At 46.1% G+C, this 23396-nt stretch overlaps 1 protein-coding gene across 1 annotated transcript in view; it reads right to left on the bottom strand.

The window, feature by feature from the left end:
- Nucleotides 1-23396, bottom strand: part of PAPPA2 (pappalysin 2) — a 133673-nt gene that overhangs the window by 98906 nt on the left and 11371 nt on the right. Inside the window, exon 2 of the mRNA XM_082228999.1 lies at nt 15322-16384. Coding sequence (XP_082085125.1) covers nt 15322-16384 — 1063 coding nt within the window. The remainder of the gene's footprint in view (nt 1-15321; nt 16385-23396) is intronic.

Here is a 23396-nt window from a genome sequence, read left to right as displayed (position 1 = left end):
ACACATTCTTCAGATGTGCTGCCAGCCCATTCTCACAGATGTAGAGAGTGAGGCGCCTCCCCGATTTCTGCCACTTCTTCCTCTTGCTCCATCTGGGGGGAATTAACAAGGCAGCCAGATGCAAGAGGCGGGCAAAGCTCCCACACCTTTATCAGTTGCTTAAAAGGAGGATTACAGAGTAGGAAGCTCCTTCCAGGGGTGCTGTGTTTATCTGACAATTATTCACACATGCAAGACGGTAGAATGTGGCAAGATTTTCACTAATTTGAAACACTGATTTAGCAACTTGGTAACCCGGAGAAGAGGATAAAGACACAACAATTGTTTTTAATTGAGCTTAGAACAAAAAAAGCAAAATTGACAATGATTCTTCTACTTGTTGCCAGCCTGGGGCGCTTCCCCAGATGGAAGACAGCAATTTCCAGATGCACCGTGCAAAGCTGGGAAGAGCCTCCTAGCCGTGGAAACATCTGTGCAAGGGAATAAGGGAGTGAACAGCTGGAGCCAATTAGCATATTGTGCCTTCTTGGGTTCTCTTTCAAATTTCACTTCTGCACTACAATATAACTTTGTAACGAAGTGCACAAACACACGTTTGCATGAACAAGCGCACATACACACCAGAGACAGATGTTTTGCTCTAAAGTCCATGGCTGGCAGCAGTGGGCACCTTGAGATAAAACCTTTCCTTTGCTATGCCTGGTATGTTGTACACACATTGAGTCTCTCCCTGAGTTCCAGCTCTTATTCTGGTTCTTGGCTTTAAGCAGAGGAAGGAGGGTAAGGTGGTCCGATACAGAGAATCTCAGGGCTTCTTTACTTTCAACAACTGTATTGAAGAGGAAGTCTCAGCAGGTGCACCTTCTTGCATGCCTGCACGACAAGCTCCCCCGGTCAAAGAGAGAGAGAGAAATCCTCCCTCCACTAGGAGGAAGGAATCTTAAAGGTCCAAGAGTTCTGTGCTTCCTTGCATCTCACCATTGCCCCAAGGCAGAATTAAGATTACACAAAGGCATTCTGCTCAGGTGTAAAAGAATAGAGAGAACATTATGACCACCAGCACCAGTCACACACCACAGGTTGGAAGGTGTACTTATGGAGACAGCCTGGAAGATCACAGGTGTGTGCTGCTTTTACATGTGAGTAGAACACTTGAAGTGTCCCAAAGAGACTACCAACTCAGCGCACCCAGTTCAGAGTTAAGGGTCAGTACTTCACTCCCCTGCCGGAGCGGTCATCCCTTTAAACAAGGGTTTCAAACTTTCTGTCTTCCGACATCAATGTTATCTACTGAGGAATCCCTTGCAAGTCCACCCAAGGACCCTGAGTGCCGCAGAGGATCCAGGGCCTTTAACCAGGGCCAGCCCACTCATGAGGTGGACTGAGGCAGCTGCCTTGGGTGGCAGATACCTGCAGGGTGGTCGCCCACCCCTGTTGCCGCTGCTAGAGAAGCAGAGGTAGGGGCTGCTTCCGGTGAGACCAAGCTGCTGCCCTGTGACCCAGTAAGCAAGCGTTTAGCAGAGAGGTAGGGACGGTGCCTTCCTGTTTTGCCTGTAACCCTCCTAGGTTGTGCATTGCAGAAGAAGCTCAGTAATAATGGGAAATAGTCCCCCCCCCCCGAAAAGCATGTCTGCCTTTACTTATCTGCTCACTGAGAATCCCCAACCAGCTTCTGAGGAACTTCCTGGGGCAAGTGTCCGAAAACTGCTGTCCTAAAGTGAAGGACAGTGTATGGAAAGTGTATGGAAGTATGGAAGTGAGAGCTGGACCGTAAAGAATTGATGCTTTTGAATTCTGGTGCTGGAGGAGACTCTTGAGAGTCCCATGGACTGCAAGAAGATCAAACCTATCCATTCTGAAGGAAATCAGCCCTGAGTGCTCACTAGAAGGACAGATCCTGAAGCTGAGACTCCAATACTTTGGCCACCTCATGAGAAGAGAAGACTCCCTGGAAAAGAGCCTGATGTTGGGAAAGATAGAGGGCACTACTTTCCCAGGGGACGACAGAGGACGAGATGGTCGGGCAGTGTTCTCGAAGCTACCAGCATGAGTCTGACCAAACTGCGGGAGGCAGTGGAAGACAGGAGTGCCTGGCATGCTCTGGTCCATGGGGTCACGAAGAGTCGGACACGACTAAACGACTAAACAACAACAACAAAGTGAAGGAGCATCAGGACTTCTGATTCAGTCAAAGCTCTTCTAACCCTTTAGTGGTTCATCTGCAGTAGGGGGCACAGGACTCCCACCTCCCCTCACAAACATTTACCCTCCTTATTTCCCCACCGCTATGGACCGCCATGAAAGCGAGCCAGCAACAAGATCTTCACCACTCTGGTGCTTCTCTGGTGCTATCAGTACCTTTGGAAGGGCCATCTCCGAAGCGCCCTCTCCGATTGCATGGAGCCCAGACAGCCCCGTGGTTTTCTTCGGAGCTGAGGGCGATGAAACAATCGCTGAGACGGCTAGAGCGTCGGTGGCAGAAAACTCACTCCGAATCTGACCGGACACAGGTTAGAGCTCAACGTCGAGCCTACCAAGTGGCGATAGCGACGGCGAAGAGGACTTTCTTCACCGCCTCTATTGCATCTGCAGAAAATAGTAGCAGGAGACTCTTTCAGGTGGTCCGCAACTTAACGGAACCACCTTTACCACCGGGGCCTTGTAAAGACCCCAAGATCTCCTGCAACGATTTTGCAAAGTTTTTTGCAGATAAAATCACTCATATTCGGAAGGAGCTAGACACCACCGTGGGAGCAGGGCTGGGGCGGGAGAGTGCTGGAGCCCTGTCTGGTCAAGTTGCATGGAATCAATTTCAATCCGTTACCCCCGAGGATGTGGACAGGCTGCTTGGACGCGTGAAACCAACCACCTGTCTCCTTGATCCTTGCCCATCCTGGCTAATAAAAGCAAGCCGGGAAGGGCTGGGCGATGGGCTCTGCGGGGTGGTGAATGCTTCCCTCTGTGAGGGAACATTCCCAGATCCGCTGAAAGAGGCGGTCATTAAACCGCTTCTTAAAAAACCATCTTTAGACCCGGCCAGTATGGCCAACTATCGCCCAGTCTCAAATCTTCCATTCTTGGGCAAGGTGATTGAGCGTGTGGTTGCTGAACAACTCCAGACACGCCTGGAGGATGCGGACCATTTGGATCCCTTCCAATCAGGGTTCAGGCCTCATCATGGGACTGAAACTGCCTTGGTCGCACTGGTTGATGATCTCCGGCGAGCTAGGGACAAAGTTTAGAGTTGTTTCCTGGTTCTGCTGGATCTCTCAGCGGCCTTTGATACAATCGACCATAACATCCTTCTGGACCGTCTAGAGGGGTTGGGAGCTGGGGGCACTGTTATACAGTGGTTTCGCTCCTTCCTCCTGGGCCGTGTTCAGAAAGTGGTGGTGGGGGATGAGTGTTCAGACCCTTGGGCCCTCACTTGTGGGGTGCCTCAGGGTTCCGTCCTCTCCCCCATGCTTTTTAACATCTATATGAAGCCGCTGGGAGAGATCATCAGGGGGTTTGGACTGGGTGTCCATCAATATGCAGATGATACCCAGCTCTACCTTTCTTTCAAATCAGAACCAGTGAAAGTGGTGAAGGTCCTGTGTGAGTGCCTGGAGGCGGTTGGAGGATGGATGGCAGCTAATGGATTGAAGTTGAATCCTGACAAGACAGAAGTACTGTTTTTGGGGGACAGGGGGCGGGCTGGTGTGGAAGACTCCCTGGTCCTGAATAGGGTAACTGTGCCCCTGAAGGACCAGGTGCGTAGCCTGGGAGTCATTTTGGACTCACAGCTGTCCATGGAGGCGCAGGTCAATTCTGTATCCAGGGCAGCTGTCTACCAACTCCACCTGGTATGCAGGCTGAGACCCTACCTGCCCGCGGACTGTCTGGCCAGAGTGGTGCATGCTCTAGTTATCTCCCGCTTGGACTACTGCAATGCGCTCTACGTGGGGCTACCTTTGAAGGTGACTCGAAAACTACAGCTAATCCAGAATGCGGCAGCTAGACTGGGGGCGGCCGCCGAGACCACATAACACCGGTCTTGAAAGACCTACATTGGCTCCCAGTACGTTTCCGAGGACAATTCAAAGTGCTGGTGTTGACCTTTAAAGGCCTAAACGGCTTCGGCCCAGTATACCTGAAGGAGCGTCTCCACCCCCATCGTTCTGCCCGGACACTGAGGTCCAGCGCCGAGGGCCTTCTGACGGTTCCCTCATTGCGAGAAGCAAAGCTACAGGGAACCAGGCAGAGGGCCTTTTCGGTGGTGGCACCCGCCCTGTGGAATGCCCTCCCATCGGATGTCAAGGTGATGGACAACTACCTGACATTCAGAAGACATCTTAAGGCGGCCCTATTCAGGGAAGCTTTTAATGTATGATATTTTAGTGTTTTTTGGTTTCTGTGGAAGCCGCCCAGAGTGGCTGGGGAAGCCCAGCCAGATGGGCGGGGTACAAATAATAAATTATTATTATTATTATTATTATTATTATTATTATTATTAGGATCAGGACAACAATGGGGTGGGGTGCGGGGAGACACAAATACATATGAGGCTACATTTTGGAAATACAGAAAACTTTGGGAAGGCTGATCATGGATCTGACCATGTAACATGCAGTTTTCCCCTAGGTCCAGCACCTAGGACACCCATGTCTCCTACAAGCAAGCCATCTGCAAGGGACATTCCACCTCTGGTTGTGCCCACATTATGACTTGCAAAGCCTTTTGTTCTCTGCCCCTTGCTGCTCCTCACAACTCGGTGCACATCTTGCCACACTCTCCTCTTACTTGCCCTTCTGCGTGCCAGTACTTACGATCACTTTACGAGCAACAGATGGAGTAGACATTCATCATGTGCTTAGATCTCTGGACAACATTATTATTAAGTCTGACTTAATTTCTACCCACCCTCCTATAAAACCGAATTGATAACAGCTTCTAGGCTGTCCCTTTTCCGTTACTTTCCCAGACTCCTCAAACATAGGAGTCTCCAACTGTCAGGATCTCAGCCAGTATATGGCAGTGCGCACATGGGCATGAGTCAGAGACTGGGCTTGGGTGCAAGAGATCCATCTGGCTGTCAGCAGTTTACAGATCATGGTGGTGTCATAATCAATGTCGAGAGAGATTTTGTAACCAAATCAGGGCAGGAAAGCAGGTGCAAGGAAGGAAGGAGTGCAGACAAAGGCACGGGAACAAGAGTGAAGAGCAGGCAGGAGGGGAAAATACAAAACAGAAGAAAAAGACAACAGGGACCCTGTCACAGTCCTTATTGGCCACATTCTGGAGCTTTGTTCCTACTTTGTCATTTCGGAGCACCCTTTCGTACTCACCATTTGCATGGTGGGAAAACGGTGGCATTTTGCCAGTAATCCAAATCATGGTCAGTACTGGTTGAATACAAAGGAAGCACACCTCTTCTCGTGGCAAAAGAGGGTCTCCCAGAGCTCCTGCAAGTTTGAGATTCCTTTTGAGAGCAGAGACCACCCCACCGAGCCCTATCGTGTTGCAGCATGAGCTGCAGAGAGGCCCATCTTCTCTATTTTTATTTATTTATTTATTTATATTTACATTTTCAAAAACAGGAGCAGAGAGCATATTTAACCCCCCTTCCTTTCCCCTGTCCCACTTACAACTTCGTACCAAATACAGCATATATACATATACCAAATGACGTCCCTTCCACACTTTCCCTGGTTCCTTTGCTTTTCTGCTACGCCACGTAAGCCACATCTTTTTAATCATCCAACTTGTTATCTATTAAATTAACTATTTCAACTCTGCTGGATTTACTGGAGACCAGCAAAGCTATGTATCTGTCTATACCGGTTCTTAAAATATTCACTAAACATTTTCTATTCCTCCTTATATTCCTTATCTTCATTTTCTCTTATCCTGTTCGCAAGACCAGCCAGTTCAGCACATTTGAACAATTTACACTGTCATTCTTCCTTAGTGGGGACTATATTTGTTCTCCACCTTTGTGCCAATAAGGTTCTAGCTGTGGTGGTGGCGTATAGTAATAAACTCTTTTGGGTTTTGGGGGGACCTCGGTTGTTACCATCCCCAAGAGGAAAATCTCAGGTGTTTTGGGGAGAGGCCCATCTGCTCTAGAAGGGAGGGTAAGCAGGACCACAGGTTGGAGCCAGGAGTGCTGGCCAAGGAGGGAAGCTGTGAGGCGCAGCCCTGAACTCCAGCCACACACACTTCCCACCCCCCTGGAAAAACAGAGAGGAGAAAAGCAAAGCTAAGAATTATGGAAAGGAAAGAGAAGGGCAAGGGACACCAACTGGAAGCAAAATGACACTGATTCAAAGAGACAAGTCGGGAGACAGACTAATAAAGTCCGAGACGTGTCTCAAGAGGAACCGCCTGACCTGTGTCTGAACAGGGCGCAGAAGTATTTGGCTGACCCTAGTCGATAGCCACCACATTGCAAATGTTCTTTTCAGCACAAAGGGCAGAGTACTGACAGCCTCTTCACACACTATAAATCTCCTGCATGGAAAGCAGCTCAGCAGAGGAAAAAGCACGCCCAGATAATGTGCAAACATACGTCCCACACACATTTCATTTTGGGTGTGTTCTACAATAACGCTCAATGAACAGGTCTCTGGAGGAGCCCTCAATGCCTTTCACTAGGTATAAAATACATTTTGATCACTCGCGTGTTCTTAAAATGGCGAGTCCCTGAATCTCAGCATTCTACACACCATGGAACATGCAAGAGGACACTGGCCAATAAGAGGTTCTGCGTAGTCTTCCACTGAGAAACAGAAAGATTCCACGACTCTGCCCTACACAAAGCAGCAGAAATAAAGTGTGGTGGCCCATGCTCTTTAGTTTGCTGACATCACACCAATGTCTCACATTGGGGAACTTCAGTCTTTCTCTATACCAATGAAAGCCAGGTGCCCATTGCCACATCTACCACATCACTTCAAAATGCCAAGGCCCCTGTCACCCCAACTGGTGCACTTGCCCACTCCAAATAATCTACTTACTTTCTGAACCAGCATCTACTGAGGAGGAATAGAGACTAATACCAAGTGCTAACTTGCTAACTTGGTGGCACTGTGGTCTAAAGCACAGAGCCTAGGATTTGCCTATCAGAAGGTCGGCAGTTCCAATCCCCATGACGGGGTGAGCTCCCGTTGCTCGGTCCCAGCTCCTGCCCACATAGCAGTTCGAAAGCACATCAAAGTGCAAGTAGATAAATAGGTACTGCTCCAGCGGGAAGGTAAACGGCGTTTCCGTGTGCTGCTCTGGTTCACCAGAAGTGGCTTAGTCATGCTGGCCACATGACCCAGAAAAACTGTCTGTGGACAAATGTCAGCTCCCTCAGCCAGTAAAGCAAGATGAGCGCCGCAACCCCAGAGTTATCTGTGACTGGACCTAACAGTTAGGGGTACCTTTACCTTTAACTTGCTAAGCTGTGCATGACACCATTTTGTAAGCCTGTCACAAGTCTTCCCTTTTTTCCCCTCACCATGGAGAGTTTACCACAATGCTCTTCAGTTCACATGACTAACTTTCTCCATACAAAAAAAAAAGAAAATTAAAATCCCCATATGCAGAAAACTGCTGTGTCGGTGAGAAGGCTAAGCTAAAACCTTTCTCTCCTGGTATTTAATTTTTCTACCTGCAGGATGTTTTGAGGTCATTGTTTGAATGCAGGAACATTCAGTCATGAGAGCCCCTTCCAAAAATCTGAAGCGGAAGAGCCCAGACAAAGGTTTGCCACCTCCTGGAGAATTAGGCTCCAGGTCACTCACTGTGCTACAAAACCCAGGAAGAACTTAAATCCAAAGCTGATGATCTATCTACAGCTCTACCCCAGCTGCCTAAATACTTTACAGTTACATAAAGTAAAATATAAGGCTTAAGTTCACCTTCCCAGTTGCCCTGTTGTTAACTGCTTTGCTTTACTCTGGCACAGCAGACCTTGCTGAGTCAAGAACATAGCTAGCTAAGCCTCCACAAAATGTGAGACAAAGAACAAACATATAATCTCCTTGCCACAATCATTGTGGTGTTCATTCCCACCTAAGTAACAACCCCCACAGCGGTCTCTCTCAGGAGGTGATGGACTCTCCTTCCTTGGAAACCCATGGGCGGGGTAATTTTATTATTATTATTATTATTATTATTATTATTATTATTATTATTATTATTGGTTTTTATGCAGAGGCTGGATGGCCATCTGTCATGGATGCTTTAGCTGAGATTCCTGCCTTGCAGGGGTTGGACTAGATGACCCTTGGGATCCCTTCCAACTCTACAATTCTCTGATTCTCTATCAAGCTTAGAGTTTGTGGGGATATGGATTATGTTTATTTAATAATGAGCTGGTTGTATGTAAAATTGAGGATTAAATTTGGCAAAATGTGAAGGGTGGGAGACGCTGGGAGATTGGTAGTGTTTTAGATGGGTGGAATGCATATTATATATTTATACAATATATATATATATATTCTAGGGGTTTCATTTTCGCCCTCTCCACGCAGCCCCAGTGAGGATGAATTGTTTATTACTGGGGCCAGATGCCAGGCAGCCCTGTTCAAGACCAGGGAGGAATTTGTGTGTGTTGTCTGGGAGGAGGCAAGGTCTGTTTTTCTCAGGCAAAATGTTGCTCAAGAGGTATCAGAAGGAAATGTTTCAAAATGGATGAATGACCATTACTGATAGGTAAAAGAGGATTTACTCTGCTCGATTATTTTGAGGACAGGTTATAACAATGTATAGAAGCCCTAGCAGAAATTGGCAAATGAACAGGGTGATGTTTAGGGAGAAGGGATGAATGTATTTTGAAATGATAGTTGGAAAAGTTATTTTATTGCCTGCCCTTGCCCCAGTAGGCTATGCTCTTTTTAGTTGGCTCCATGTTGTACAAGCCTGCAAAAGACTTATGTCTGGGCCATGAAACACCTTGAGCGACGAGCAATATTAATGTTTGTAGATGCCGAAAAGGCATTCGACAACGTATCATGGGATTTCATGCTGAAAAATTTGGAAAATATGGAGATCGGGGATGATTTTTACAACGGAATAAAGGCCATATACACCGAACAAAGAGCGAAGCTGATAGTGAACAACGTGATAACAGAAGAAATTGAAATATCAAAAGGGACTAGACAGGGCTGCCCGCTCTCACCCCTGCTGTTCATATTGGTCCTAGAAATCCTTCTTAATTCAATTAGGAAAAATGAAAGGATAAAAGGGGTGAAGGTAGGCCAAAATGAATACAAAACCAAAGCTTTCGCTGATGATTTGATAATTACGGTGGAAGACCCGATGACCAGCGTAAAGGAAGTGTTAGAGGAAATTGGTAAATTTGGGGAAGTGGCAGGCTTCACATTAAATAGGAAAAAAAACTAAAATTCTAACTAAAAATATGGAGCAATCAATGATTGAAGAGTTCCAACAACAAATGGGAATTGAAGTTGTTAAAAAGGTTAAATATCTCGGAATTTGGATTACACCAAAAAATATTGATCTGTACCAGAATAATTATGTTATGATATGGAAAGGAATTAAGAAGGACCTGGAAGGATGGGGAAGGTTAAAACTATCCTTTTGGGGCAGAATAGCAATGATCAAGATGAACGTGCTACCCAAATTACTATTTTTATTTCAGACGATCCCAATATTAAGAGGAGTTAAAATTTTTAAGGAGTGGCAGAGATCGATTTCAAGATATATCTGGCAGGGCAAAAAACCGAGAATTAAATATAAACTGCTAACGGATGCAAAAGAGAGAGGAGGATTTGCCCTGCCAGACTTGAAGTTGTATTACGAGGCATCATGTCTTTGCTGGGTAAGAGATTGGATAAAGCTCAAAAACACGAAATTATTGGACTTAGAGGGATTCGACAATAGGTTCGGGTGGCACGCTTATCTATGGCAGGAGGGTAAAAAAGGTCATCAATCTTTTGGAAATCATATATTCAGGAAATCGCTAATCGAAGTATGGATCAGATATAAAAATATATTAGAAAGGGGGGTACCACATTGGCTATCCCCTTTAGAGATGATGGGAATTAAGCAACTCAATATGGAAAGCAACTGGGTCACATATGGAGACCTGGTATTCAAAGAAGGGGACAAATGGACAGTTAAGCCATATGAACAAGTGAAAGAACATGTACGGGATTGGTTGCACTATTGGCAGATAAGTAATATGTTTAAAAAGGAGGTGAAAGAAAAAGGGTATGAGGAAAAGGATTCGAAGTTCCAAACAGAAATTGTTAATAATGATCGTAAAATCATATCAAAAATGTATAAAATCCTACTAGAATGGCATACGATGGATGAGGAGGTGAAAGAGGTAATGATCCACTGGGCCAGAGATCTAGGGTACAGTATAGAGCTGGAAGAGTGGCAAAAGATATGGAATCAAAATCTGAAATTCACAGCATGCATAACACTAAAAGAAAATGCCATGAAGATGGTATATAGATGGTACTTAACACCGGTTAAATTGGCCAAAATGTATAAGATCTGTAATAAATGCTGGAGGTGTAGAGAGAAAGAGGGCACGTTTATGCATATGTGGTGGGAATGCGAGAAAGTGAAGGGTTTCTGGGGAAAAATATATGATGAAGTAAGGAAAATGCTACAATATAGCTTTGTTAAGAAACCAGAGACCTTTCTACTAGGGATAACCAGAAGGGAAATTAAAAGGAAGGATTTCAAACTTTTCCAATATGCAATAACTGCCGCGAGGACGCTGATAGCTCAAAGGTGGAAACAAGAACAAGTACCGACTCTGGACGAATGGAGAAATAAACTAATTGATTATGCGGAATTAGACAAACTAACGGGGAAAATTAGATTTCAAAGAGACCATAAGTTTTTGGAGGATTGGGGAAAATTTAGAGAGTATTTGAAAACTATATGTGAGGAGAATACAACGCTAGTGTGTTTTAAAGAGGCTTTGTGAAAAGTGAGGAATATCGCAAAAATGTAAATAAGGATATAAAGGAATTACTTAAAGGTGATACTATATATTAAGAAATGTGTAAATAGGAGGATTATTATGGATGACTGTCAAAGGAGTGGAGGGAGGTTCAACAAACTAAAATACGTGATGTGGAAAATGGAAAGATGGAAGTTTTTATAGAAAATGTAATAAAAAATATTTGCAAGATGAAACACCTTGAGCGACACCTGCGACACTTGATCTTAGCCAAAAGGCCAAGAACTGTGCACACGGCCCTTTCTTCTTGAAATTAGGATGGGATGAACTGCGATTATAATAAAAAATACATTGTTGTTGTTGTTGTTCCACATGTGTCTGCATGTGAGATAATGAGAGAAACTTCAGTTGCAACCACATAATGGAATATCGTTTTCCTCCGGCGATAAATCTAGCCCAGTCTGCATCTTATTGCTCTGGCTCCTTGGGGCTCATTTTGTTTGGTGTTTTTTAATGGTAGCTGGTAGACAGAATCAATCACACAAGCAGTAATCCCCTGCAAATGGAACTTAATAGATTTTTTAAAAGGCAGCCTATTGACCCAGAGACCTTAATGGCTCAGGAGCTGCTTGAGTCTGGCGTGCAAATTCGCCAGCAGACAGTTTATAAATGCACACAAATCGAAAAGGGTAGTAAAAATCCTTTTAAGTGGCAGGCCCTCCAAAAGCACAAGAGAGAATTTCCAGCATTAGAGCTCTTGGTATTTACATTATAACCTCCCATGGTTGCCTCAGTGAGATGCTGAATGGATGGCCGGCAGGGAGCCAACCTCTTCCTGCCACAGCTGAAGAGGATGGCATCACCAGGAAGACAAGCAGGTGACCAGCAAAGTTTTAGGACTTCGGATTAACTGAACTGGGCAATAGATATCAACATCTTGAATTGACCTTTTATTTTAGGTGGCGCTATCACCATGTTTTGCCATATGTGAAATTCTGGTGAGAAACTAGGAGGTCCCTACTTGAGAAAAGAATCAAAGGAATTTTTTTAAGCCTTGCAAAGTGAACATCTCAATATTGCCACCAGATTTTGCATTAAGTAACATTTCAAAGCAAAATGAAAGACTCCTGCTTTAGCAAAACAACCATGGGATTTTGAGGGAACCCAAAAAGATATTTGCAGTTCCGTTCTGTGCATTGTTTCTTTTTCGACTGATCAGTGTGAATCATTCTGTCAGGCAGTGTGAAGTGTGGGATAGAGTCTTGCACCTCTGGGCCTTGGTGTGAGTCCTGGCTATGCCTTGGGATCACTGTCTGGGCCTCAGGCAGATTCAATTCCCACTCTTTGCACAGTGACCCCAAGAAGAGTGCATGGATTAAATGAATGCAAGTTATAAAGCACTCTGCAAATGAAAAGTGCTATATTAGATTCATGATTATGACAACGCCCACCTGCATAGTTCAGTTTCCTGGGTCATAGATGTTGTTTTTTAATTTAGGATGGCCATAAACATAAAGGTAAAGGGACCCCTGACCATTAGGTCCAGTCGGGGCTGACTCTGGGGTTGCGGTGCTCATCTCGCTTTACTGGCCGAGGGAACCGGAGTACAGCTTCCGGGTCATGTGGCAAGCATGACTAAGCCGCTTCTGGCGAACCAGAGCAGCACACAGAAACACCGTTTAGTTTCCTACCAGAACGGTACCTATTTATCTACTTGCACTTTGAAGTGCTTTCAAACTGCTAGGTTGGCAGGAGCAGGGACCGAGCAATGGGAGCTTACCCCATTGCAGGTATTTGAACCGCCGACCATCTGATCGGCAAGCCCTAGGCTCTGTGGTTTAACCCACAGCGCCACCCGCGTCCCACTCTACTCTTATTCACAAGCTGAAACACAGTACAGTGCACCTGTTTACAGAACTTATCCGCACCTCCCATAAGATGTGGATGGAGGATTGCCTTGACATGTGCAGCGTTTTGTTCACATTCTATTCAAAGCAAAGAAGGGTCTCACTCAGTTGCACCTGTTCTAGTGCACAATGAGAATGCCATCTCAGTTTATCAAAGGATACACGCGTGGGAGGCTGAATGTGACTTTGGTTTTCCTTAACTGGACCAAGATGCATGGAATAGTTACTAGAGATTTGTAAGTTCTCTAGTATATTTATATAAATATATATATATTTATATATTTGAACATGGCTATCATATCACCCCTTAACCTCCTCTTCTCCAGGCTGGGCATGTTTAGCCTGGAGAAGAGGAGGTTAAGGGGTGATATGATAGCCATGTTCAAATCTATAAAAGGATGTCACATAGAGGAGGGAGAAAGGTTGTTTTCTGCTGCTCCAGAGAAGCGGACACGGAGCAATGGATCCAAACTACAAGAAAGAAGATTCCACCTAAACATTAGGAAGAACTTCCTGACAGTAAGAGCTGTTTGACAGTGGAATTTGCTGCCAAGGAGTGTGGTGGAGTCTCCTACTTTGGAGGTCTTTAAGCAGAGGCTTGACAACCATATGTCAGGAGTGCTCTGATGGTGTTTCCTGCTTGGCAGGGGGTTGGACTCGATGGCCCTTGTGGTCTCTTCCAACTCTATGATTCTATGATTCTAAGTTAGGAGCACTGATGCTGACTGAAGCTCCTTCCAGCAGTACAAACTCCAGTAGCTATTGCTTAGTGAATGTAAATGCTTAATTGCCCAGATGTGTAATATTTACAGGTAGGTTGATTATATTATATTATATTATATTATATTATATTATATTATATTATATTATATTATATTATATTATATTATATTATATTATATTATAGGACTATTTTATGCTCTTACTTATTTCTTCACACAGAGGAGGGTGGACTTATACTAGAGTGGAGTCTAGGAAGTCATCATCATCACAACCGTACGACCAAGAACCTAAAATCATCACATGCTTTAATATGGTGCTTAACATAAAGAATCCAACATCAGATATGGCTGCATAAAAGCCTCTTTGTTTGCTAAAGAATTATTTGCAAAACTGTTATCTTCTGCAACAAGACTCTTCCCTCGTTTTATTTCTTATGAAATGAATTCTCATCCAAATAGATACTTAGATCCAAGGCCCTGAGCATTCCAGGTAGCAGAAGACTGTATACAGGCCAGAAGTCTCTTTTTCTCTGGGATATGAAAGGGCACTCATTATTATTATTTTCTTGGGGGGGGGATTTGTAATGTAAGAACCACATTCTAAACTCTGTACCAGAGAAATTTTAAAAAAATTAAACCCGCAGCCTGCTTCTCTCCCCACAATGTTATCCTTGGCAGCCGAGGGTCTCTGGCTCTTGGAGTCGTCTCCCCCATGGCCTCTTCCAGGCTTGTTTGGACTGCAGGGCTTATGGAGCCTTCGGGTTCCATGGCCTCTCGCTCTGAACAGGAACAATTCCCATTTCCTAAAATAATGGCCCTGACCAAGCCAAAGAAAACTAAAAACAATATATTCATTTAACAACACTAACAATTTCACCAGAACTTGCCAACTCAAATGCTAGCTAAATCATTCCAGAAAGGCTTTCTACTGAACCTGAAGAAATCCCCAAAAAACTCCTCTAGCTGACACTCATCTTTACTTTTGGACACGAGCAGGCCCCTGGCCCCTTGGTGGCGGTCGGGGTGCATGCGTGCGTGTGCTCGTGTGTCAATATTAGCAGCTCTATGCGGAAGACTTCCATGTCAATTGGCAAGGAGACGCACATCGCCGTTTAAGGAGTCTCCACATTCACTGGCTGAGTCTACAAACAACACGAGGGATGTTCAAATTACAGGCATGAAATCAGCTTCAACAGTCATTCTCCCTTCCCATGAGAGCTTTAGCGCTGCGAGGAGAGCCCAGAGATCTCTAAACAAATAATTATGTGCACCATTGCCAAACTTGAGTTCCAGTACAGAGGTGGTGAACATTTTAAGTAGTATAAAGCCGTTAACTGTCTGAACGTGAAATAGGGCAGAAGCAGGTATTGGAAACCTGTGAACCTCCAGAAGCCATTGGACTACAACACCCATCATCACCGGCTGGCCACTGGCCATGCTGGCTGGAGCCAAGGGAAGTGGGAGTAACGGAAGAGGGAGGACCACAGGCTCTCTGCAGGTATGTGCCTCTGCAGCCTCAGGCACATTTACTCCTTTCTCCTGCTCCCACCCACCCCACCCCCCATCAGCAAACATCTCTCTCCCTTCCACTGCACTGCTAGCACTGCATCAGCAGTAGTCAGCGCGGACCACAGTTCACATTAGCCTAAACCCAGAGAAATGAATAGTATGAGAGGGGAATCAATGGACATGATCCTGTGGACTTCACTGCAATGGGCTTTGGTGCCTAGGAGTCTCCAGGCAGGAGGGCAGGGCCCTCCCTTGTCCGCCCACAACTTACCGGTGTGGAGATTCGGGGTCAAAGCACGTCTTCTTCACGTTGGTCACTCTGGGGTTGCAACAGTCCCCGTCGTCAAAATTGTCAAGCATGTTGTTGCATTCCATGTTGCAAACCCCATCCCGGCGCACCCAGTCGTAGCAACGCCCCAGCCGGCGGCAGTCCCCCCCGTCGTAGCCAGTCAGTGGGTGCTCGCACTCGGGGTCACAGTATTCATTGCCAATCTTGCTGGGCTCACAGTTCATCAGGACCACGCGGTGGCGGAGCAAGGAGCTCTGCACCTTGTGTACGCTCAGTTGCCAGGTGATGTTATAGCGGCCGAAGGCCCCGCTCAGCACCCGGTGCTGGTGGGCAATCTGCTCCTGGCTGACAGTAGGATGGAGCCCCTCATCGTCATGAATGTTGACGACCCGGTAACGGACCACCTTCTCATTCCTCAGCGGCCAGTGGTGGTTGTAGTAGGAGATCAACTCCACGTTGTCGCAGACGGTCTGCCCACAGAGAGGGGGCACGAGCGGTGAGAAAACTGGAGGCTCTGGCGCTTGGAAGGACTCCACCAGCGGGTAGGCACCATCTTTGAATGTTACCCATTGCTGCTCCAGGCGGCTGAACCTTGCACTGAGCACCATGGTAGCTTCTCTGTCTTCAACCTTTCTCAAGAAAGCTCTCTGGAGTTTCTCCTGGGGTAAAGCAGCATTCCAAATGGCCAGCAGAGCCAGGTGGCCACGGAAGTGGTGCCCGTCCTCTGAGCTGTCACCTCCCAGAATCAAGGTGCGGCAAGAAGCCATGAAGGGACTGTGGAGGGCCCCAGACTGCTGGGAACTACGAGCCACCCGTTCCCCGTTCAGGTACAGGAGCATCTGCTTCCCATTGTAGGTGGCGGCCACATGAGCCCACGTATTGAGTTCATAGCGGTGTGGTACCGATATGGTGGAAGATCTCTTGAAGCGGTCTGTCCGGAGTGAGAAGAAGAAACGGGCGTCCTTCTTCCCAGTGTTCTCCTGCGTGCGGATGCCAAGAGTCCAGCCCCTGTCACTGGCAACGTGGGAGCAATTGTCAAACACACCTGAGTGGAGGAGAGAGAGAAAAGAAGAAAATTCAGCACAGATGCTAGTACAATGACCACACTACCTCTCAGCTCTAGAACAGGAGGAGTGATTTTAGGATGAATCCACACTAGATCTTCAAACTGGCTTGAATCCAAGGGCTACCCTCAAAGAACCCTGGAAACTGCAAGAGATGTGAAGAAGTCTTTGTTTAAGAGGGATGACAATTTCCAAGGTTTCTTGCTAACAAATCTAAACCAAAACAGGTTGGAAACGCATTTAAAATTTGGTCCACCAGATACCAATTCCAATTCGGTTCAAATTTGTAGCCACAAAGATAGTATCCAACCCTAATCATTAACCTGGGCTGTCTGGAATCTGCTACGTCAGTCATGGCACCATGAAGGCAGTGAGAAAGGGCACATTCCCTGCAGCAGATCCATCTAAAGATCTTATTGGAGAAAGAAGTGCTTTGTTCCAAATCTGAGGCAAGAAGAGGAGGAAGACAAGCAGTGTGATGGCGCCCCCACCACATATCCTCTCCAGCACTGAGCTTTTTTTTGGGGGGGGGTGTCTCCCAAGTTTGCAGCAAATGCCAGTGGTGACAACTGGCCAGTCCCTTCAACTGCCACTGAGAAATGCACACACCAAATCCCTGTAGCTGTTCAGAAACTTTTTTATCAGATTGCTTTTTTTAATTCCTAAAAAGGAAAGCGAACACACTGGCCGGAGCATGGCAAAATTTATGGCTGAATCAGCATTAACCTCAAAAGAATATACTTCAGTCATGCTAACTGCAAATCTGGGAGAAAATGCATACTGTGGGTGAGCGCCACCACGGTGACTTCTCTTTAAATAATACGCCAGTTTTCTTGACCCTGCACTGTGAAAACTTCTATAAACTGGAAAACAGCAATCGATGCCTTCCTGCTATTGTACACCTATGCACAATATCACATTTCACTTTGTATAAGCCTTATCCTTCCACACACAAACATTCTACTTCTCCTCTGTCCATGATATTGTCACCGGGCACCGGTCATGGGGTGGGCAGTCATTCCATAAGACGACTCAGGCACCTCCAACTCCTGAACTATGCAAACCTCATCATTATAAGAACTGTGCCTGAGTTTTATTCCTCTCCCTCTTCCTTCTCTGTCACATTTCTCTTGTATGTGAACTTTTTTTCCCATTTAGATTGTATTATTATCATCATCATTATCACTATTATTTATTATCAACAAAATGTATTATTATTATTATTATTATTATTATTATTATTATTATTAATTCATTGTCACTATTATTTGTATTACTAGATCAGGATCTTTGCTTGCAACTCAAGGCGGTCTGTAGTCTTCAAGGTTGCAGCAGCAACCAAGTCAGGCTGCGTCCAGGGATCAGAACCTGCTTTGTTCAGCTTTGTTCCCTACCAGTGGAGCTATCCAGAGAGTCAGTGCTGACTGAGCAACTAAGCCCCTAGGAAAATCGCAGCGGACAGTCCCTGAGTGGCTACTCTTGCTCTCAGTCCTGTCTGTGTTAAACAGGCTTATTTCTTACCTCTTCAACAGAACAAATATTTTCCCAGCTGGCTTACTGGGAGAACTGAATGTAGCCTGGAGAACCACCCTAGCTTCAATTCTGCAACCAGGCCACTCATATTCTGCCGACTGGGTATTTGCATGCATTTTGCATAAATTAATTGGCTGAAATCACCCATGTTTGAGGATACTTAATTTTTTTGCAGGTGAAAAGGGGGGTGGTAAGTAATTAAAGGAGAATGACATGGAAATATTTCTATGCTCTTGTCCTCTTATCCATGAGGGTTAGAATCATGTTTATTTAAATAACATCTGGTGACCTTAGGATGCCAAATGTGTTACTAAGTGTGAACAGTTGCAGGAATATCTTGTCAGGGGCTCATTGCCAGCTCCAAAATTCCCTTCTTGTTGTGAGGGACTCTGAAGCTTGAAGTGGGAACCTCATGGCCTGAAATTGGAGCCCAAACTAGCAAACTGTGCAGTGGACCTGAATGCATTCAACTGCAAGAACCCTCTTAAGGCACAGAAAGGAATAAGAATACGCAACACTGGCCCCGCCTGAAGCCTCTAGGTTGGCCATTCACAGTAGCTCTTGGCCAGGTCAACAGAAGAATGCCTTCTGCTCAGTGAAGCTGGAGAATATATCCACCACATCTAATGAAAGGACATTTTAGCTGTACATTTAAATATTTTTTATAGCTTGAGGAAATGCTTTCATTAATGTTCTTACCCATCCTGAGCCTTCAAGGTGAGGAAATGTTATGTATTTTAAACACATACAAAAATACTCTGCTACCACTGTTCTAGAAGCATCCCTTCCCAGAAGATTTCCCTCAAGAATCTACTTCTGTTCACAGCCCCTTTTAAGGATGAGCTAGCGCAAAACAACCACAAGGATGCTTTTTTGCGCTCTCTCTCACTGCATGTTCCTCACTATCCAGAGGAGGAGCTTCCACACATTCAATTTCATCAACAAGTGTCTGCCTGGAGCTCTGCATTGTTACCAAAGACCTTCCACATCTGGAGCCCCATCTGGCATTGGCAAACTTGCTCCCTCCCCTTGATGCTGTTCCAGCTCTTTGCATTTGCCCACTGCCGTCCGAGACTTCGCCCTGCTAGAGGCCCAGAAACTACTGCTCCGAAAAAGTCAAGAACATTTTCCGGGCCCCTGCGTCAGAAGCCCAGCCAGCAAGTAGGAATATGCCCAGGAATGTGTCTGATGCAGCAATCTGAGAGCTCCACTCCAGCATCGCTTCGAACAAGCAAGCAATTCCCTTTGTCAGGAAGCCAACGTGTGAAACCATCCAACATAGGAGCAAGGAGGTGGAAGCAGGTTCTGGTTCAGAGGAACCTGTAATAAGGGCTTAGGCTCAAGCAGAAAGGAGAGAACCCAGAGGCCCTCCAGAAGAGCTGTGCCGCAGAAGGTGGCATCTGTTGCAACAGGGCATTGCCAGGAGGTTAGGAAGTAGGAGGATCTAGAGCACAGGTGGAGGACCTGTGGCCCTCTGGGAACTTGCTGGACTCCCAGGGGATGATGGGAGTAGGGAGTCCAACAGCACACAGAAAGCCACAGGCTTTCTCCGCCCATAATTTCAAGGCTTTGCTTCAAAGTGTCATCCCTGAGAAAAGCTAGTTATGGCCAAGGTTCTAGCATCACACCATAAGAATCAAGAGAAGGCCTAGTCCTAAGATACACTCAGCGTAAGATGCACTGAGTGCTGCTGGTCCCAAAGGCAAGCTGCTAAGCCTCTGGGTGGGGGCTGCTCCCTGAGCCATCATAATCACCAGATTTGTAACATCCTGGACTGCTTGTCTGCATGCTTCTGGCCTCAATTCAAAGTGCTGGTTTTAACCTTTAAAGCTGTAAATGGTCTGGTGCCAGGATATTTGAAGCCACGCCTCCTCCAAGGTCTTCAGAGGAGGCCTCACTGATGGTTACCCTCCTTCATGGAGGTTCTGGCGATGGTTAGCAAGACCTCAACCCTCCTCTGTGGTGGCTCCCTCTCTTTGGAACTTGACTGCTTTTGCAGAGCCAATGTGGTATGAGAGCCAGTGTGGTGTAGTGGTTAAGAGCGGTAGACTCGTAATCTGGTGAACCAGGTTCGCTTCCCCGCTCCTCCACATGCAGCTGTTGGGTGACCTTGGGCCAGTCACACTTCTCTGAGTCTCTCAGCCTCAGTCACCTCACAGAGTGTTTGTTGTGAGGAGGAAGGGAAAGGAGAATGTTAGCCGCTTTGAGACTCCTTAGGGTAGTGATAAAGTGGGATATCAAATCCTCCTCGTCATCCTCTTCTTCTTCTAGCAAATACCTTCAAATACCTTCCCTGAAGGAGACCCTCTGGTCTATAAATCTTTGGACTGTGAAGCTCCCTACTGTGGTGAAAGGGGATAGCTAAAAGGAAAAATTGTCTGGAACTCGGGGGGGGGGAGACATCTGTAATGATCAGCTGTTATTGCATGTTGCTGTTCTGAACCTTGAAGGCTTCAGTCCACCTGTAAATGATTGGCATTTAATCCCCTCCCAGGGGAATCTCTATTGAGCAGAGATTCAGCCCCAGGTTCCCTTACCTCTTTTTCGCTGGTTCTGCTGCCTTTCCATTATCCCCTAACACCTGTTCTCCCTGCTCTCCACCTGTTTTCAGAACATGTTGATAATTATTCTTGCAGATGAGGGTAGGAATGAGAAGACTGGGTCTTGGCATAGGATTCAGAAGTCAGTTCCTGACTCAGATCTGGATAATTTATAAACCACACACACAGAGAGAGACATTTTTAAAAAAAAAAAAAACCCACACGGGCCATGTGGTTTGAATTAGTGTTACTGATGCGGCTCACTGTATTGTACTTTAAAATAGGGAGGAGCAAGATGAAAATGCTTAATACGAGTTTTATTATTCCTCTTGGTGTCATCTTGCCTACTTTCCTTGTTCCATGGTCAGTGATGCTCCCATCCTTAGATTGCTTTGACTCCTGGATATTACTATCGTGAGTATACTGTGCTGACAATCCTTCTCTGCCATGCACTCCCACCAGGGTGGGGGTGGAAAGGGCAGGATAGGACCCAGAGTGAGGTGGCAGACTGTAGGTGGTGGTCTACTGGCCAATTGCCAGGAGACCACCTAGAGCCTGCAGGTTGTTGAGATTCTTGCAAATGATGTTGACACAGCATGGCTGTTAAGCAAGCACAAAATATTCACTGTGCGTCTTCATTCTGCAAATCTAAAACATGCGGGTGGATAAGAGGGATTTTGATTTTGAAAAAGATAAAAAGGTAAACTACATAACAATGAAGTTAGCCCACCCCTGATATGGAACACACTCAGGTTATGCAGGATGCTCACCATAAACAGTTTCTAGTATTTTAAAGTGACGAGGGCAGGGTATTATCTATACAGAATACCCCCACAAATGCCATTTTTGGATGACAACCCATCCTATGTCAAGGTGTGGGAGAATGACTAGGGCAAGCCTTTGAGAGGAGCAAAATGCATTACATCAGCTCTCCACCTGTTTTCAGAACCTGGTGATAATTATTTTTGTAGATGAAAGGAGGAATGAGAAAACTGGCCCCTTATGTAAGAAAGATGGCAGAAATATAAAGGGAAAAATTACAAGTCTCATAGCTGGCACACTGGCCCTGTAAGGCTTCACCTAATACATCCAAGCTACAGTCAGTATTGTTGGAATGTGTGTGAACAAATTGGTTCATGGCTTTGCTCTTAGTGCGAACGTGCAGGAGTTTTGGATTCCTGCACAAAAACCTCAAGCAAACCTATACGGAAACAAAATCAAGTGCAGCACATATCTGGAAGTGCCCCAAACTAGCTTCTAAGCAACACTAGGGTGATAAAATCTGCTTCTGTTTAGGCTGCTTTACGTTGTCCCACAAACTTACCTCATCTTATTTCAGGAGCGGGGATGCGAGAAGAATATCACTAGTTCTATTTTACAGACAATAATAAGACTAAAATCAGAAAGATTCCCTTTTCTCCTTAAAAATGGCGGTCTCGTTATGTCGTTCTTTGCAGTCTTAGTTGTACTTTTTAAAAAAAGAAAGTGAGGAACTGAAGCACAGAAGTAGGAGCCCTGGGTTTGGAAACGGTGACCTGAAATTCCCTCCCACATAAACTTTAAACTTCTCTGGTCAGCTACCAGGGGCTGAGGATATAAATGCAGAAGCTCCCAGGCAATGGCTTTGCCATCAGCCTTCCTGCCAGTCACTCTCTTTCCTTCCTTCTCCAACCAATCAAAGCACTGCCTGGCTCCCATCCAGGGAAGACTTTGGGTGACAGAAGTACCTAATTGAAAGGGTCTCCCCAGGAGGAACAAGGTCATATGCCTTGGAGGCTTCCAACTTTCCTCTCCTGTGCAGCTGTACAGCCCAACAGCCATTCTGAATAACCCTTTGTGCTTTTTGTCAAGTTGCCCACCTATGATGGTTGCAAAGGTCCTGCACCTGGCAGACCCCAATGCACAGCAGGTAGACCACATTCAGCTTGGGGAGTTGGGTTCCATGTCATGTTGGTCTGCTCTGGAGATATTTCCACATAAGTGCTTGGCTCAAAAAGAGCAGGTGGGGTTTTAAAGCTGCTACTGGTTGGAGGATGGATGGCGGCTAACAGATTGAGGTTGAATCCTGACAAGACAGAAGTACTTTTGGGGGACAGGAGGCAGGCAGGTGTCCTGAATGGGGTAACTGTGCCCGTGAAGGACCAGGTGCGCAGCCTGGGAGTCATTCTGAACTGACAGCTGTCCATGGAGGCGCAGGTCAATTCTGTGTCCAGGGCAGCTGTTTATCAGCTCCATCTGGTACACAGGCTGAGACCCTACCTGCCCGCGAACTGTCTCGCCAGAGTGGTGCATGCTCTGGTTATCTCCCACTTGGACTACTGCAATGTGCTCTATGTGAGGCTACCTTGGAAGGTGACCCGGAAACTACAACTAATCCAGAATGCGGCAGCTAGACTGGTGACTGGGGGCGGCCGCCGAGACCATATAGCACCGGTCTTGAAAGACCTACATTGGCTCCCAGTACATTTCCGAGCACAATTCAAAGTGCTGGTGCTGACCTTTAAAGCCCTAAACGGCTTCGGTCCAGTATACCTGAAGGAGCATCTCCACCCCCATCGTTCTGCCCGGATACTGAGGTCCAGCGCCGAGGGCCTTCTGGTGGTTCCCTCGCTGTGAGAAGCCAAGTTACAGGGAACCAGGCAGAGGGCCTTCTCGGTAGTGGCACCTGCCCTGTGGAACGCCCTCCCACCAGATGTCAAAGAGAAAAATAACTACCAAACTTTTAGAAGACATCTAAAGGCAGCTCTGTTCAGGGAAGCTTTTAATATTTAATAGGTTAATGTATTTTAGTGTTTTGCTGGAAGCCGCCCAGAGTGGCTGGGGAGACCCAGCCAGATGGGCGGGGTATAAATAATAAATTATTATTTTTTACTACTATTATTATTATTATTATTGACTTCAAATTGTAGGTAACAGGCCA

Source organism: Podarcis vaucheri (assembly GCF_965113315.1).
Source record: "Podarcis vaucheri genome assembly, chromosome: 6".
NCBI lineage: Eukaryota > Metazoa > Chordata > Lepidosauria > Squamata > Lacertidae > Podarcis > Podarcis vaucheri.
This window is presented reverse-complemented; position numbering and strand designations above follow the sequence as displayed.